General features: G+C 43.1%; 1 protein-coding gene and 1 long non-coding RNA gene across 7 annotated transcripts in view; one reads left to right on the top strand and one right to left on the bottom strand.

Moving 5' to 3' along the window:
* Positions 1 to 302: 302 nt before the first annotated feature.
* LRRN4 (leucine rich repeat neuronal 4) lies at positions 303 to 9,126 on the bottom strand. 6 transcript variants are annotated; one of them, XM_053284793.1, is made up of 5 exons: positions 8,897 to 9,126; positions 5,079 to 6,049; positions 3,284 to 3,488; positions 2,595 to 2,732; positions 303 to 1,715 (listed from the first exon to the last, which is right to left on the bottom strand). In XM_053284793.1, exons 2-5 carry the CDS (start codon positions 5,800 to 5,802, stop codon positions 413 to 415), a joined length of 2,370 nt encoding a protein of 789 aa, XP_053140768.1. In that variant the 5' UTR covers positions 5,803 to 6,049; positions 8,897 to 9,126; the 3' UTR covers positions 303 to 412. The 6 variants fall into 6 exon arrangements, with proteins under 6 accessions (XP_053140768.1, XP_053140770.1, XP_053140769.1 ...); XM_053284795.1 differs by having other exon boundaries at positions 5,079 to 6,046; XM_053284794.1 differs by having other exon boundaries at positions 5,079 to 5,807.
* Positions 7,257 to 11,503, top strand: part of LOC128340082 (uncharacterized) — a 27,281-nt gene continuing 23,034 nt past the window's right edge. Inside the window, exons 1-2 of the long non-coding RNA XR_008313450.1 lie at positions 7,257 to 7,455; positions 7,706 to 7,787. This is a non-coding gene — a long non-coding RNA (uncharacterized LOC128340082). The remainder of the gene's footprint in view (positions 7,456 to 7,705; positions 7,788 to 11,503) is intronic.

The following is an 11,503-nucleotide window of genomic DNA, read 5'->3' as shown; positions in this document are numbered from 1 at the left end:
GCTTAATCCAGGCACGTGTATCCAAAGTACTACACAGCTCTACACATTGTAAACTAGGCAAAACAGCACACTGCTCCCAATTAGCGGTAGAAGAGCTGTCTGATGCATGTATAACTCTTCACAATATCCCTTCCCCTACCAAACTGCTTTCCAGCCTATGAATTCTCATTTATTCAAGTAGCTAGACCATTTAAAAATAATTATTAATTGTTTTAGGTTTTTAAAAATACAGTTTAAAAAAATTCCATTACTTACCATGTGTTTGTCATTATAAAACAAAAAGGAAAATATGGAGGAAAGTATTAAAGTAAATACTCCTTAACATTTTAGTTCTGTTTTTTTTAAAAAGCAAAAGAAATTCCACCAAGAAGATTAAACATTTGGTAACAATGTTTCCTAGCTTTCTTGTCTCCTATTTTAAGGCATAGTCAAAAGCAGGGTTTTTATAAGATACAAGGTGTGTGTTAAATTGCTCAGGGTGGGATGTTCTACGTTTCTTGCATAGGCACCCTGACAATAAGATGGTAGCAATGAGAAAGAGTCCACTTGTTGCACTCAAGGCAGCAAAGATGGATTTGGAGTTGGACTTGGTTGCGAAGTTAGTGCATGGAGCATTGTGCTCATTCCAGCCTATGGTTTGGCTTGATCCTGCCTTGTTTGAAGCAATTATGCATACCTGGTAGGTTGAGCCAGGCAGGAGGTTGTACAGGGTGTATTGCCTGGCTGTGGCATAAATCTTTCCAGGAACTGTGTAATTCTTGCCGCCTTTAAGGAGATAGGCAAGCTGGTAGAATCTCACAGCTGAATTTGGGGCACACCAGTGGATCTCTGCTGATGTATCCCTAATTTCAGATACTTCACGGAGCCTTGGGGGCTCTGGGATGGTTAATTCATCAGATATCCCTGGACACAGGCAAGGAGATAACTCTTGGAGCTCAGAGCAAGGCTGTTGGAGGTGTCTGCATGGATCATAGTCACAAGGTCCAAGTGGCTGAGCCACAACTTCCTCCTGCTCTCCTCCATAGTCATAGTCATCTACATAATATATTGGAGTGTTGCTAGATACAGGATCCTGAGGAGAGAGGGCCTTGGTGGGATTCTGCTGTGGTGGGATGGTTTCAGCTAGTTGTGATATATTATGTAGGTCAAAGAAACCACTGGGAACCTGGGAAGAATCTGTTCTGACTGCTTGAGTTGTAGGGCTGGGTAGAGCAGAGTTATGCAGTGTTCCTTCTGGATGGACAACAGAATTTTGCTGTTTGACTACGACAGCTGTTGTAGTCTCATGCTTCCCTTGATCCATTTCAACTGTGTTGATTAAAGTTTGCTCAGCTGAGAGTTTCCCCAGAATCATTGAGGTGGTTGTGGTGACAGCTCCTATGGCAGATGAATTGTCTGTGCTAGGTCTGTAAACTGTTTCCTCTTTGTAGGGAAGAATGTCTGGCTTGGTTGTATCCTGCTTTGTCACATCACTCCAGGTCAAATGTGTGCTCTGTGGGGCAAAAGAACTGTTATGCAGTTCCTGGGGAAATGGATGTGGGTGTGGCAGCGTGACCCTGGAAGATGTATTGTACAGTTGGCCTTGAGTAAACAGATGAGTTGGGGAGGTTGTTCTCTGAGCTTGGCACTCCTCAGAGAGCTTTAACAGCAGCATAGATCTGGAAGAAGAGGCTGTTTTGTCTTCTGGGGATGTGTAGCAAACTGTTTCTGATGCCCTAAGATATGTGGCAGGGACCAAGTTAAAAAATGTGTTGTTAGGAAGTGAATAGAAATGGATGAAAAACATCACAATGACCTTATAATTATTTAATACATTTTTAGCCTAATCCTTACCTGACAAGGTTCCAAGCGGCTAACGTAAAAAATCAATAAAAAGAGCACATCATTAAAACAAGGAAAAGTATGTTTTGTTTTTGTTGTCCCTTGATGGCTGCTCCTCCTCACATGGCAGATGGTGGTTCTGTTGGCCTTTGTGGGGAGGAGGGATCCAGTCCCAGTTGGAGAAGCAGCAGGTAGAGATGGTGATGGTGACACCTTGTTTTGTTGGCTTCTTCAGTGGTACACATAACTATATAATTCAATGGTGCAGCCATTGATATTTGAAATGCATGCCTTATTTCCTCCCCAGAAATATATTAGAGACATTGTGTGATATTAACATTGATAATACTTATTTCATTCAAAGAAGAAGAAGAAACCTCAACCCTAGCTGTAGACCCTTGTCATCAATATTCCAGTTAATCTGCATATCAGTCACATAAGCTGAACCTGCACATCATCTTCATGGCGGAAGCCAAACCACAAGTTAGTGGGCATGTTGCATATCTCATGAAGATGTTTCCAAACATGGAACATTTTCAAATGAGCCCCTCAGAAATTATTACATGGGGTTAGAAATCACAAAATTAAAGGATTAATTTTATGTATCTCTTCTATTAATCTTTCAATATCCTTAGCACATATTGCTGTTATATTTAATACCAAAGATCAAACAACCCTGGCTCCTTACACCTGCTCCTCTGCATTGAGTAAAGAACCAGGAAGTGCCAGCAAGAAACTGTAGAGACCAGCATTAGTCTTGTAGCAATCCTTACCGTTGTAGAGTTATTCTTTCTGGCTTGGAAAGAAGCCAGGAAGTTTCACAGTGGCAGACCAAAGGGTTCCCATATAGGTTGATAACAAGATTGCTTGATGAGCTAAGACTCCATGGACTGAAGGAACTCAAGTTACAGCTACAACAAAAGAAATCAAGAGCCAACTAAGGATGATGATTTTAGCAGATTATTTTCTCCACTTTATAACATGCAGCCATGGAAGAAAGTGTTATATCACTGGGGTACTGCATAGGAATGCTCTATTAGTTGGGAGCTACTATTGCAAGTTGGAGCAGGGAAGGGATCACAGATGGAGAAAAACTAGATTGGCAATGTGTATAAGTATTAAATCTGTTTGGCAAAAGAGTTTGCAAAGTTATTCTAATTAAAGAAAATTCTGAGCACAGGGCAGACTATGACTGTGTCAGAAATGAAATTAAAACACACTTTCCTTAATTTCTTGTGCCTCAGTAATCTCTTTTGCCCCTCTCAAGAGTCCTGTGAATCCTAATGGGATTTTATCCACCATTTGAGTCCACTGAGTCTTGATCTTTATATGATAAAATAACAGTCCTACAATTGGACTAAAATCCTTATAACCTTTATTTAGGCTTACAGGGGAATTGAGAAGGGGCTGATGCAGGGGTGGGGTCTTTGATATAGGTATAGCAAGCAGACAGGAAACTTACTTCTGGAATATGAGAGAAACAAGATGAGGAGTGTGGTTGAATGACTCAGTTTTCACCAGGCTTAGTTCACGGGAGTCCTGGCAGTCCAGTTCTCTCAGCATGGGCATGCACATGAAGACAGCAGCATCAAGGCTTTTAAGCCTACTCATTTTTGTAAGATAGAGGGATCTGAGGTTGGGCAAGTCGTCAATCCAGTCCTGATGAACTGTGGAAGAGAAGGGAAGCTGGAGGAAAAAATGCTATTGGTCTCTCCCTGAGGTGGGATTGACTCTACAAAGTTAAAAGTTCCATCTTATTTGTTTGTTATTTCTTTGTGTAAACCGCCCTGAGCCATTTTTGGAAGGGCGGTATAGAAATCAAATGAATGAATGAAAAAGCAATCCTTTGTCACTCACAGTATATTAAGGCAAGCTCTTCTACAGAAACCTGATACATGCTGAAGGGGTTGCAAAATCTTTAGTGTCTGAGTTGGAGAGATTTGCATGAGGACCAAATTGGTTCCGGGTTCCTGATTCACATTTCCTGGTTCCTTATTTAGTACTGGGGTGCAGGTGTAAAGAGGACTTTCTAAGTAATTATGACTCATATACAAACCTGTACAGTCATCCCTTGCCAACCACGGTTTTGAATATATGCAAATAGGAAATTGTGACAGGTCTTGCCTGATGTGACCTGAGTATCTGTGGTTGGCAATGTTTTTGTAGTGATGGGTGTATGTGTGTGTTTCAGTGATGGGGGGTGGGGTCAGAAGTGGGAGCTGCTCACTCCTCTTGGTGACCCTTGCTGTCCCTTGCTAATTTAAAATGCCTTTGAGTGATTTTGGGGGGGGGGTTCAAAAAATTTCCAGAGGTTTGATCTGCTCATTCTTCTTGGTGACTCTTGGTGATATTGCAGGATTTTTTGTGGATTTTTTTTTTAGCATTTTGTTTGGATTTCCCCCTTTATTTTTAGGCCTTTTTGTGTCATGGTTCCCCTAGCCCCCTGTTTCCCATAGACTTTAATGCTTCGCCAGCCACGTATTTGCCAACGGTGAGGTTTTGCCAGAACGGAACCCTAGTGCCTGGCAAGGGATGACTGTATCACATTCACTTTGTACATAACAAATACGGATTCAAGTACAACTAAATAAAGACCTTGGCACTGACCAGCTCTTTGTCCCAAAACAACCTGTACACAAAAGTTCTAAAAAAGTTTATATTTTGTCTATATTCTGTCCCAGCAAGCTTCTCTAGACTGACTAATAGCCAAACCAAATGGTTGCATGGCTATAATGTGCTCCAGAATATGGCGCCAGTTGTTGGAAAATAAGGAGCTAGAATTGTACCACCTCTGAACCCCAGCCCTCAGGGACATATCTTCAGGAGTCACAGCTGGCTAGAGTGGGGAGGCAAGATGGATGGAAATTGTCCCTCTCCTGATGTGCATGCTACACATTTGCTGCACATGCACATCATCAATCTACCTCAGCCAATAAATGGATGTTTTTTTCAGATAAATGTGTAGCATGAACATAAAAATTACAGTTTTCACACACATGCCATTAATCAAAAATGGAAAAATAGCCTCCAAATACAAATTTTCCCCAAAGTATAGCCTCCATTCTTGTAAAGTTTCAAATTTGAATCAAAATTTAAATTCAAATTTTGTTGCAAATTTAAATTTTGCTCCAGTGTTAATCATTTTTTTCTGAAGTCTAATTTTGTTGGTAAAACAGCAGAAGTCCCTGCAGTAGCCTCTGCCACCCCCACCCCCTGATGGTGTTTGATATGCTTTCCACAAATGTATTAGCACTTACTCCTTTCCAAAAAAGTTGCGCTTAGGTCAAGCACATGGATAGCATTTCCAGCTCTCTCTCTGGTGTCTCCAGGCAGTAAGTGTATTGCAAAGGCAGATTCCCGAATTCCCCTTTTGCCAGCCTTTCCTAGCCACGTGGAAGACAGATTCAGGAACTGCAGCTGAGGACAGCAGGAGAACGCCCAGGACTGGAGTTCTAGAATGGGATTTCCAGCTAGAGACAGCCATTTGAGGTTTTCCAAAGAGGAAGCATTGCATGCAGGCACAGACGACAGTAGATTGAAACTCAGATCCAGGAACTGGAGGCTGCTGAGGCTCACAGTCTCCCATGCTAGTAGTTGGATCTTATTCTGCCTCAGGGAGAGGACTTGCAACTTGGGCAGGGAAGCCACATCCTGGCTATTCAATGCTGGTAAGAGGTTGTTGCCCAGATCCAGGTGCTCCAGAAGTTGAGGCAGACATGTAGGGAAAGAAGTCAGGCTTCTGTTGCGCAGGCTCAGGGTGGTCCATGCCTGGGCCCTCCGCTCTGCACAGGACAGGCTGGTCAGGTTGACGTTTTCCTCCCATACGTTCTGCTTACCCAACTGGAAAAGAGCTCTCACGTCTCCCTGTGCTGCAGGATCTGCCTTCTCTGTCGGCCTGGCTGGCACTTCCCTTACAAGTAGAAATATGCCAGTCAGGAGACGGGACATGGCTATTCTGTGGAAGAGCTGCTGCTTTAGCATGAAGCCTGTTTTCAGACAAGGAAAGGGAAAGCAGGACTGAGTGCTGCCAAATAGTCAGTGTTCGCTCGTTCTCACTTGAGCACTCTCACTCCAGGTACTCAGATGTCGCTGGAAACCCAACTCGCAGGATGTCAGTGGGAAGTGCAGATCCTCCTCTCAGCAGGGGTGTCCCATTCAGGAGGCAGGCACCTCAGGCAGCAGATGGCATCTTGCCACCTCACTGGTGCCTCTGCCCTTTTGCCCCCTGCTTTACAAAAAAAAAAAGAGAGAGGAAGAAGGGCAGGAGGGTGCACAAGTGGGGTGGCATTTGGCACCCTGCCTCAGGCACACAGAGGCCTTGAACCATGTGAGGAAGTGAGGTTTTAAGAAGGTTTAAAAAAATGTATAGTGCTCAGTGGTTTGGGTTTGGAATGAGAGCCAGCGTAGCGTAGTGGTTAGAGTGTTGGACTAAGTCCGGAAAGACCCGCGTTTGAATCCTCATTCAATCATGACACTCACTGGGTGTCTCTGGGCCAGTCATGTATCTCTCAGCCTAACCTACCTCACAGGGTTGTTGTGTGGATAAAAATAACCATGTACCTCTGAGCTCCTTGGAGGAAGAGTGGGATATGAATGTTAAAAAAAAAAAAAAGTTACCTGGACAAGAAGGGGTTAATGTCCATACTAAGACAGTCCAGCAGGGAAAAGCCAAGACTGGGAAACCCCTGGTATAGTGGAGAGAAAGGAGGACAATTTAAAAGTGATCGGTTAGGAAAGCAGTTGGGCAGTTAAGAGTTCTGTGGTTGAAGTGTTCCACAGTTGGAACGGAAGGTTTGCTGTATAAACGTGTCTGATGTACAAACAGGCTGGCGGGGGGGGGGGGGGGGGGGGGGCTGGGAACTCAGTTTTGTCCTGGGTAATGTATGTTTAAAGGAGAGCAGCTGTAAGAGGCGAGCTGTGGAGAGAAACAACTTTAAAAACAAGCTTCTTATAAAAAGTTGTATATGCCTGAAGTGTATGAGAAGATACTAAGCTAGTAAACTACGCTACTTTCTAAATAGAGACCCAAGCTAATATCAGAACTTATAATTAATAAACCTCTATTGCATTCACCTTTAAAGAATCTGTGAGGAACTTGGTTTGTAGCCCCACCCCTACAATACCGTGTTGCTTCAGCAGAAGACCTCTGCAGGCTTAGGTCCTGAGATCCTATATATTTGTACAGAGACTTTAAATGGTGGCAGTGAAGTAAAGGAATGCTAAGAGGAATAAAAATAATAAAATACATTCAAATGAGTGCATTCTAGAAGCCCTCCTCATGACAAGCCACCACTGCCTCTAAGCATTTAAGGAACCCTGCAACCCCCCCTCCCCCCATTTTACTGAACTGCCACTGTCAGACCTAATAATCCATATCTTCAGTCTCCAAAACATATTTTTCTCCCCCACAAAAGTATCTTTCATCTCTCAGGAAGTGAGGACTTGCTCCTCAAGCTTTCCCTCTGCCTGCAATCCTGGAATGAGTCTGCTAATAGCCCTGGATTCAAAACCTACACAGAGATTCACTTATGACTGGCAATGGACAAATCACTTTTTCAGCCTCATGTCTCTAGTCTGAAATAATGCATTCTTACATCAAAGCACTGCAGTGAAGATAAGAAAACAATACCTTTGGTAAGTACCATTTACTTGTTGAAGGCAGGTAACTTTTAAATAATGTTGGGAATGATATCCATACAATCCTCAGGATGTTGTGACAGTCTCCTTATTGAAGCTAAAATTGTGTTGGTATGATACTGGCAATTTTCCTCAATACCTATTGTCAAGGACTGGCTATTAATGGCATTTGAAGTTTCAAGAATAGATAAGATCCTAAGCAAAATAGACATCTAGGCTGCATTGTTTCCCCTTTCTTTCCTTTCAGTGCATCTGTTGTTCTTTGGTACTGCATTTTGGATGGAACATAAATTTTATGCACACTGATCAAACCCTTCTGTCTTTAGCAGGTAGGTACTACAACTACTACTGAGCTACCTTAAATGGTGCAGCAGGGAAATGCTTGACTAACAAGCAGAAGGTTGCTGGTTCAAACCCCTGCTGCTGCTATATCGGGCAGCAGTGATATAGGAAGATGCTCAAAGGCATAATCTCATACTGTGCAGGAGGAGGCAATGGTAAACCCCTCCTGTATTCTACCAAAGACAACCACAGGGTTCTGTGGGTGCCAGGAGTCAAAATCGACTCAAAGGTGCACTTTACCTTTACTTTACAACTACTACTATTTCTGCTATGAAGAGGGTGCCTTGAGTCTTGGGTAGACTATATAATTTAGAAGTTGTAAACTTCCATATTGACTTCAAAGGGGCAGTACCTGTGCCCTGATTGCTTGGCAGCACCAAGCCAATGCTTTTGTATAGTGTTGCTGCAAGTTCAGGGTGTCAGATCCCTGGGCAGCTGCTGAGGGCCGACTGCTCAGCCCACAGACCATCTCTGTGCCCATAGATTTTGTGCGGTGGCAGCAGAATGACTTTCGTAGAGCCCACTCTGGTAGCAAGAGACTCCAAGAGGACAGTCTTATCAAAGACCTCCTGAAACCTGGAGCCAGCCCAGATCATTCAAGATCTCAAGATCAAGGTTCTGAAGCAGGCATGAACTGGTGTCCTTGCACTTGATTCCAAGGCTCACTGTGCAGCTACATGGCAATGGTACTCTTCTCTACGCAGATGTCTTGTTTTGGCAAATCTTAGGGCTGGAAGGCCAACCCAGATTGTCAGTGCCATACTGAAATGGAGGAGGCTGGCTCCGGACTCTTTTAACAACTGAGGCACAGGGAAATGGATCCCAGAGGTAGCATTTCCCATTCCAGTGCTGCAGTGAGAGAACACTTGCAGAACTTCCCCTCAACATGAAAGGAAGAGCTCTTCTAGGTGAGGAGTTGGCAATGCCAAGCCCAGTCACCTTGCATGGGGCCATGCAGCCTGCCTTCACAATCCCCCATTGCTCTATGCTGATCCCTCTCCTTTGATTCAGAAATCAGACATAGAACATCACCATCACCACCACATACACAGCAAAACCATCTCTCTGTTGCCCATTAGTATCAGCTTGTACTCACCCACAAAGTGTGTGTTGGGTAAATGGTCAGTGTCGGAGACCCCTGAATTCCCCAGCACTTGCTTGATACGTTCCAGTGATTCAGAGCGAAAGCACGAAGCCCTGTCTGCAGTTCTGTTCTTGGCCTCTCCCACCCAGTCCACTGTTGCTAGGTGGGAGTGAGAGATCTGTTCTTGTCCCACTCTTCCCCCTATGCCAGTTTACCCATTCTTGAAGGAGAAGGGGAGGATCTGTTCTCTTCTCGACCCCACACCCACCCCTCTCCCTTTATGGCAGACAGGAAGATTTATTTTCCAATCTACAAATGGACTCACAGTTCCTCCCTGCATAGCTAGCTAAGTAGGTGGGTGCAGGGAGAACAACTCTCTCCTCCTTTAACTGTTGGGAAATGAAAAAGGGGATTGCTCTCCGTAAAGATGAAAGGTTCACGGGAAGTGTTTGCTGATAAGGCAGGCCAAGGGTCCCCCCCTCCGCCCCAGTTAAGTGGGTTAAATTTCTTCCATGCCTCCCGTCAATTGCTCAAAATCACCCCCTCTCAAAGTGGCTTGTCACCTAAACAAAACTTTTCATAGGGCAGTTTGGCCCTGTGTAGTTCTGAGTAGTTTGATTGTGACAGGCTGAAAATAAAACTTCTCCTGGAAGTTGTTTTTCTTCAAATAAAACCAGTTGCAGGGCTTTGCTACAGGCACTTGTGTGCAATATGTAGTTTGCTCCTCAGTTTAAGGCAAGAGTGTCCTAAAACATAAGTAGGAAAGGAAAATGAACCTAGCTATAGTAATGTGGAAAACAGCAGTGTTCAGGTAGCTTGGTCAACAGTGAGCCAAGTAAATGAGGCTGAGAATCTATGTACCTCACAAGGAATGTAACAATTAAGGCTCTGCTTTCGCAAGGACCTTGAGAATGTATGCTGAGCTTATCTTTGCACAAGTCAGTTAGGATCAAGGGAGCCTTGAGACACACCAGGTTTCCCAGCAACACAAAAGAGCTTTCCTAATGGGGCTGTCTAGAGACACTGTGGTTCTGTCCCCTTGTTGTAAACAGATAAACTTGTACTTTAAATTGGTAATGTGGAATATCCTTTTAAAGCAAGGAAGCATAATTATGTATTGCCCAATGCGGTGCAACACTTGTTGCAAAGGCTACTTTATCCTCCAGCAATCATCCTGGAAAAACAAGGCCCCAGACTGCAGACTGTAATAGGACCACACACATCACAAGGTATTGTGGGCCGTACCACTGCATTTGGTCAAAGCATCAGCTGCATGTTGGTTGTCAATACCACAACCTCCTTTGACTGCTCATCTGGATGAATATTGTGTAAATGTATACATTTTACATTTGGCTCCTAATCAAGTGGAGAGTCAGTGACCATGTAGACTCAGCAATGGGGTAGGTGTGTTGCAGGAGTGGGGTTACTCACTTTCTGATCCTCCTGTCACATACAGCACATAGATGACATGAAAAACAGTTGCTAGACCACTTCTACTAAATACTTTGGCAATTCCCATTTGCAGATTGATAACAATAGCATTTATATCACATTTTTCTATAAACACTCAAACCACGCCTCATACACTAGCTCTACAATCCTTGTGACAATTCTGTAAGGTAGGTCAGCTTTAATGTCCCACTATTACAGATGAGAGCTGTAGCTTGCCTAAGGCCACCCAAAATTACTGGCTGAGCCGGTATCTAAACCAATGACTTACAGCTCCTAATCATTACCACTATATCGTACCAGTTCCCTAGATAATGTACATGCTTGGTTTCACACATAGCGAAAACCCACAATGGAATAATGAATAAGGGTCTTCTGCTCATTCCCCCAAGCCCCAGGCATAATCTCTCAAGGTCTATAATTAAAACTAACTGTTAAATAAGAAAGATGAAACAAGACAGTACTTGATGCAGCTCACTTTCATTTGAGAAAATAAAGAGATTATTGCCTTTTGCATTCCTGCCTACAGACTTCAAAGTATTAACCAAAAAGCTGAGGAATGTATACCTCTCAGAAGGGTGGAAATGACAGAAGTTCAAACAAGAGTGAGCCGATGTAATCATATATAAATCTTAAATCAAATGATATATGGCTAAAGATGCAGCTATAGTAAAGCCAAGATATGCACATAATTAAAAAGATAAATTTCCTTTGGCATATACCCAATCTCATTACAAATAAAATAAATAAATAAATTCAAAGAATTCCATGTCTCCAAAAATGAAGCTTATTTGTTATGTTGTAGAAACTCCTCTGTTTCTCTGGGAGTTAATGACCTCCATTTTCAATTTATTTTGTTTCCTTCACTGCTTGTTCTATAGAGATGTTTGAAACACCCTTATTCCACTACTTGACAGGTTGCCAGGATGCTCAGGCCAATACTAGGTCACCCTATTACCCTCAGATTGGAATCCATCTGTAACATACAATGTTGCCAAGTTCTGCACGGCAGTTTGCAGAATTCACTGGGCTCTGACTGCAAGCAAGAAACTCTTCAATCATTCAGCCCTACTGCTTTAAAGTATCAGCTTATCTTCTAGTATTTCATGGACTTAGAGATATTAGCATTGCAGCAATTTTATAGCTTAGAGCATGTAATTTGAACAGAAT

The sequence above is a fragment of the Hemicordylus capensis genome, chromosome 1, assembly GCF_027244095.1.
Source record: "Hemicordylus capensis ecotype Gifberg chromosome 1, rHemCap1.1.pri, whole genome shotgun sequence".
Lineage (NCBI taxonomy): Eukaryota > Metazoa > Chordata > Lepidosauria > Squamata > Cordylidae > Hemicordylus > Hemicordylus capensis.
The sequence above is the reverse complement of the archived record's forward strand: the minus strand, read 5'-3'. Positions and strand labels throughout refer to the sequence as shown.

What these genes read in the sequence shown, in the direction of transcription:
- LRRN4 (XM_053284793.1), bottom strand. Translation starts at nt 5,802, where the DNA reads ATGCTAAAGCAGCAGCTCTTCCACAGAATAGCCATGTCCCGTCTCCTG. An exon ending in CGCAACTTTTTTGGAAAGGA is followed by an intron (nt 3,489 to 5,078) that starts GTAAGTGCTAAT and finishes TCTCTTCCACAG; the next exon opens with TTCATCAGGACTGGATTGAC. An exon ending in GAAAGAATAACTCTACAACG is followed by an intron (nt 1,716 to 2,594) that starts GTAAGGATTGCT and finishes CACATATCTTAG; the next exon opens with GGCATCAGAAACAGTTTGCT.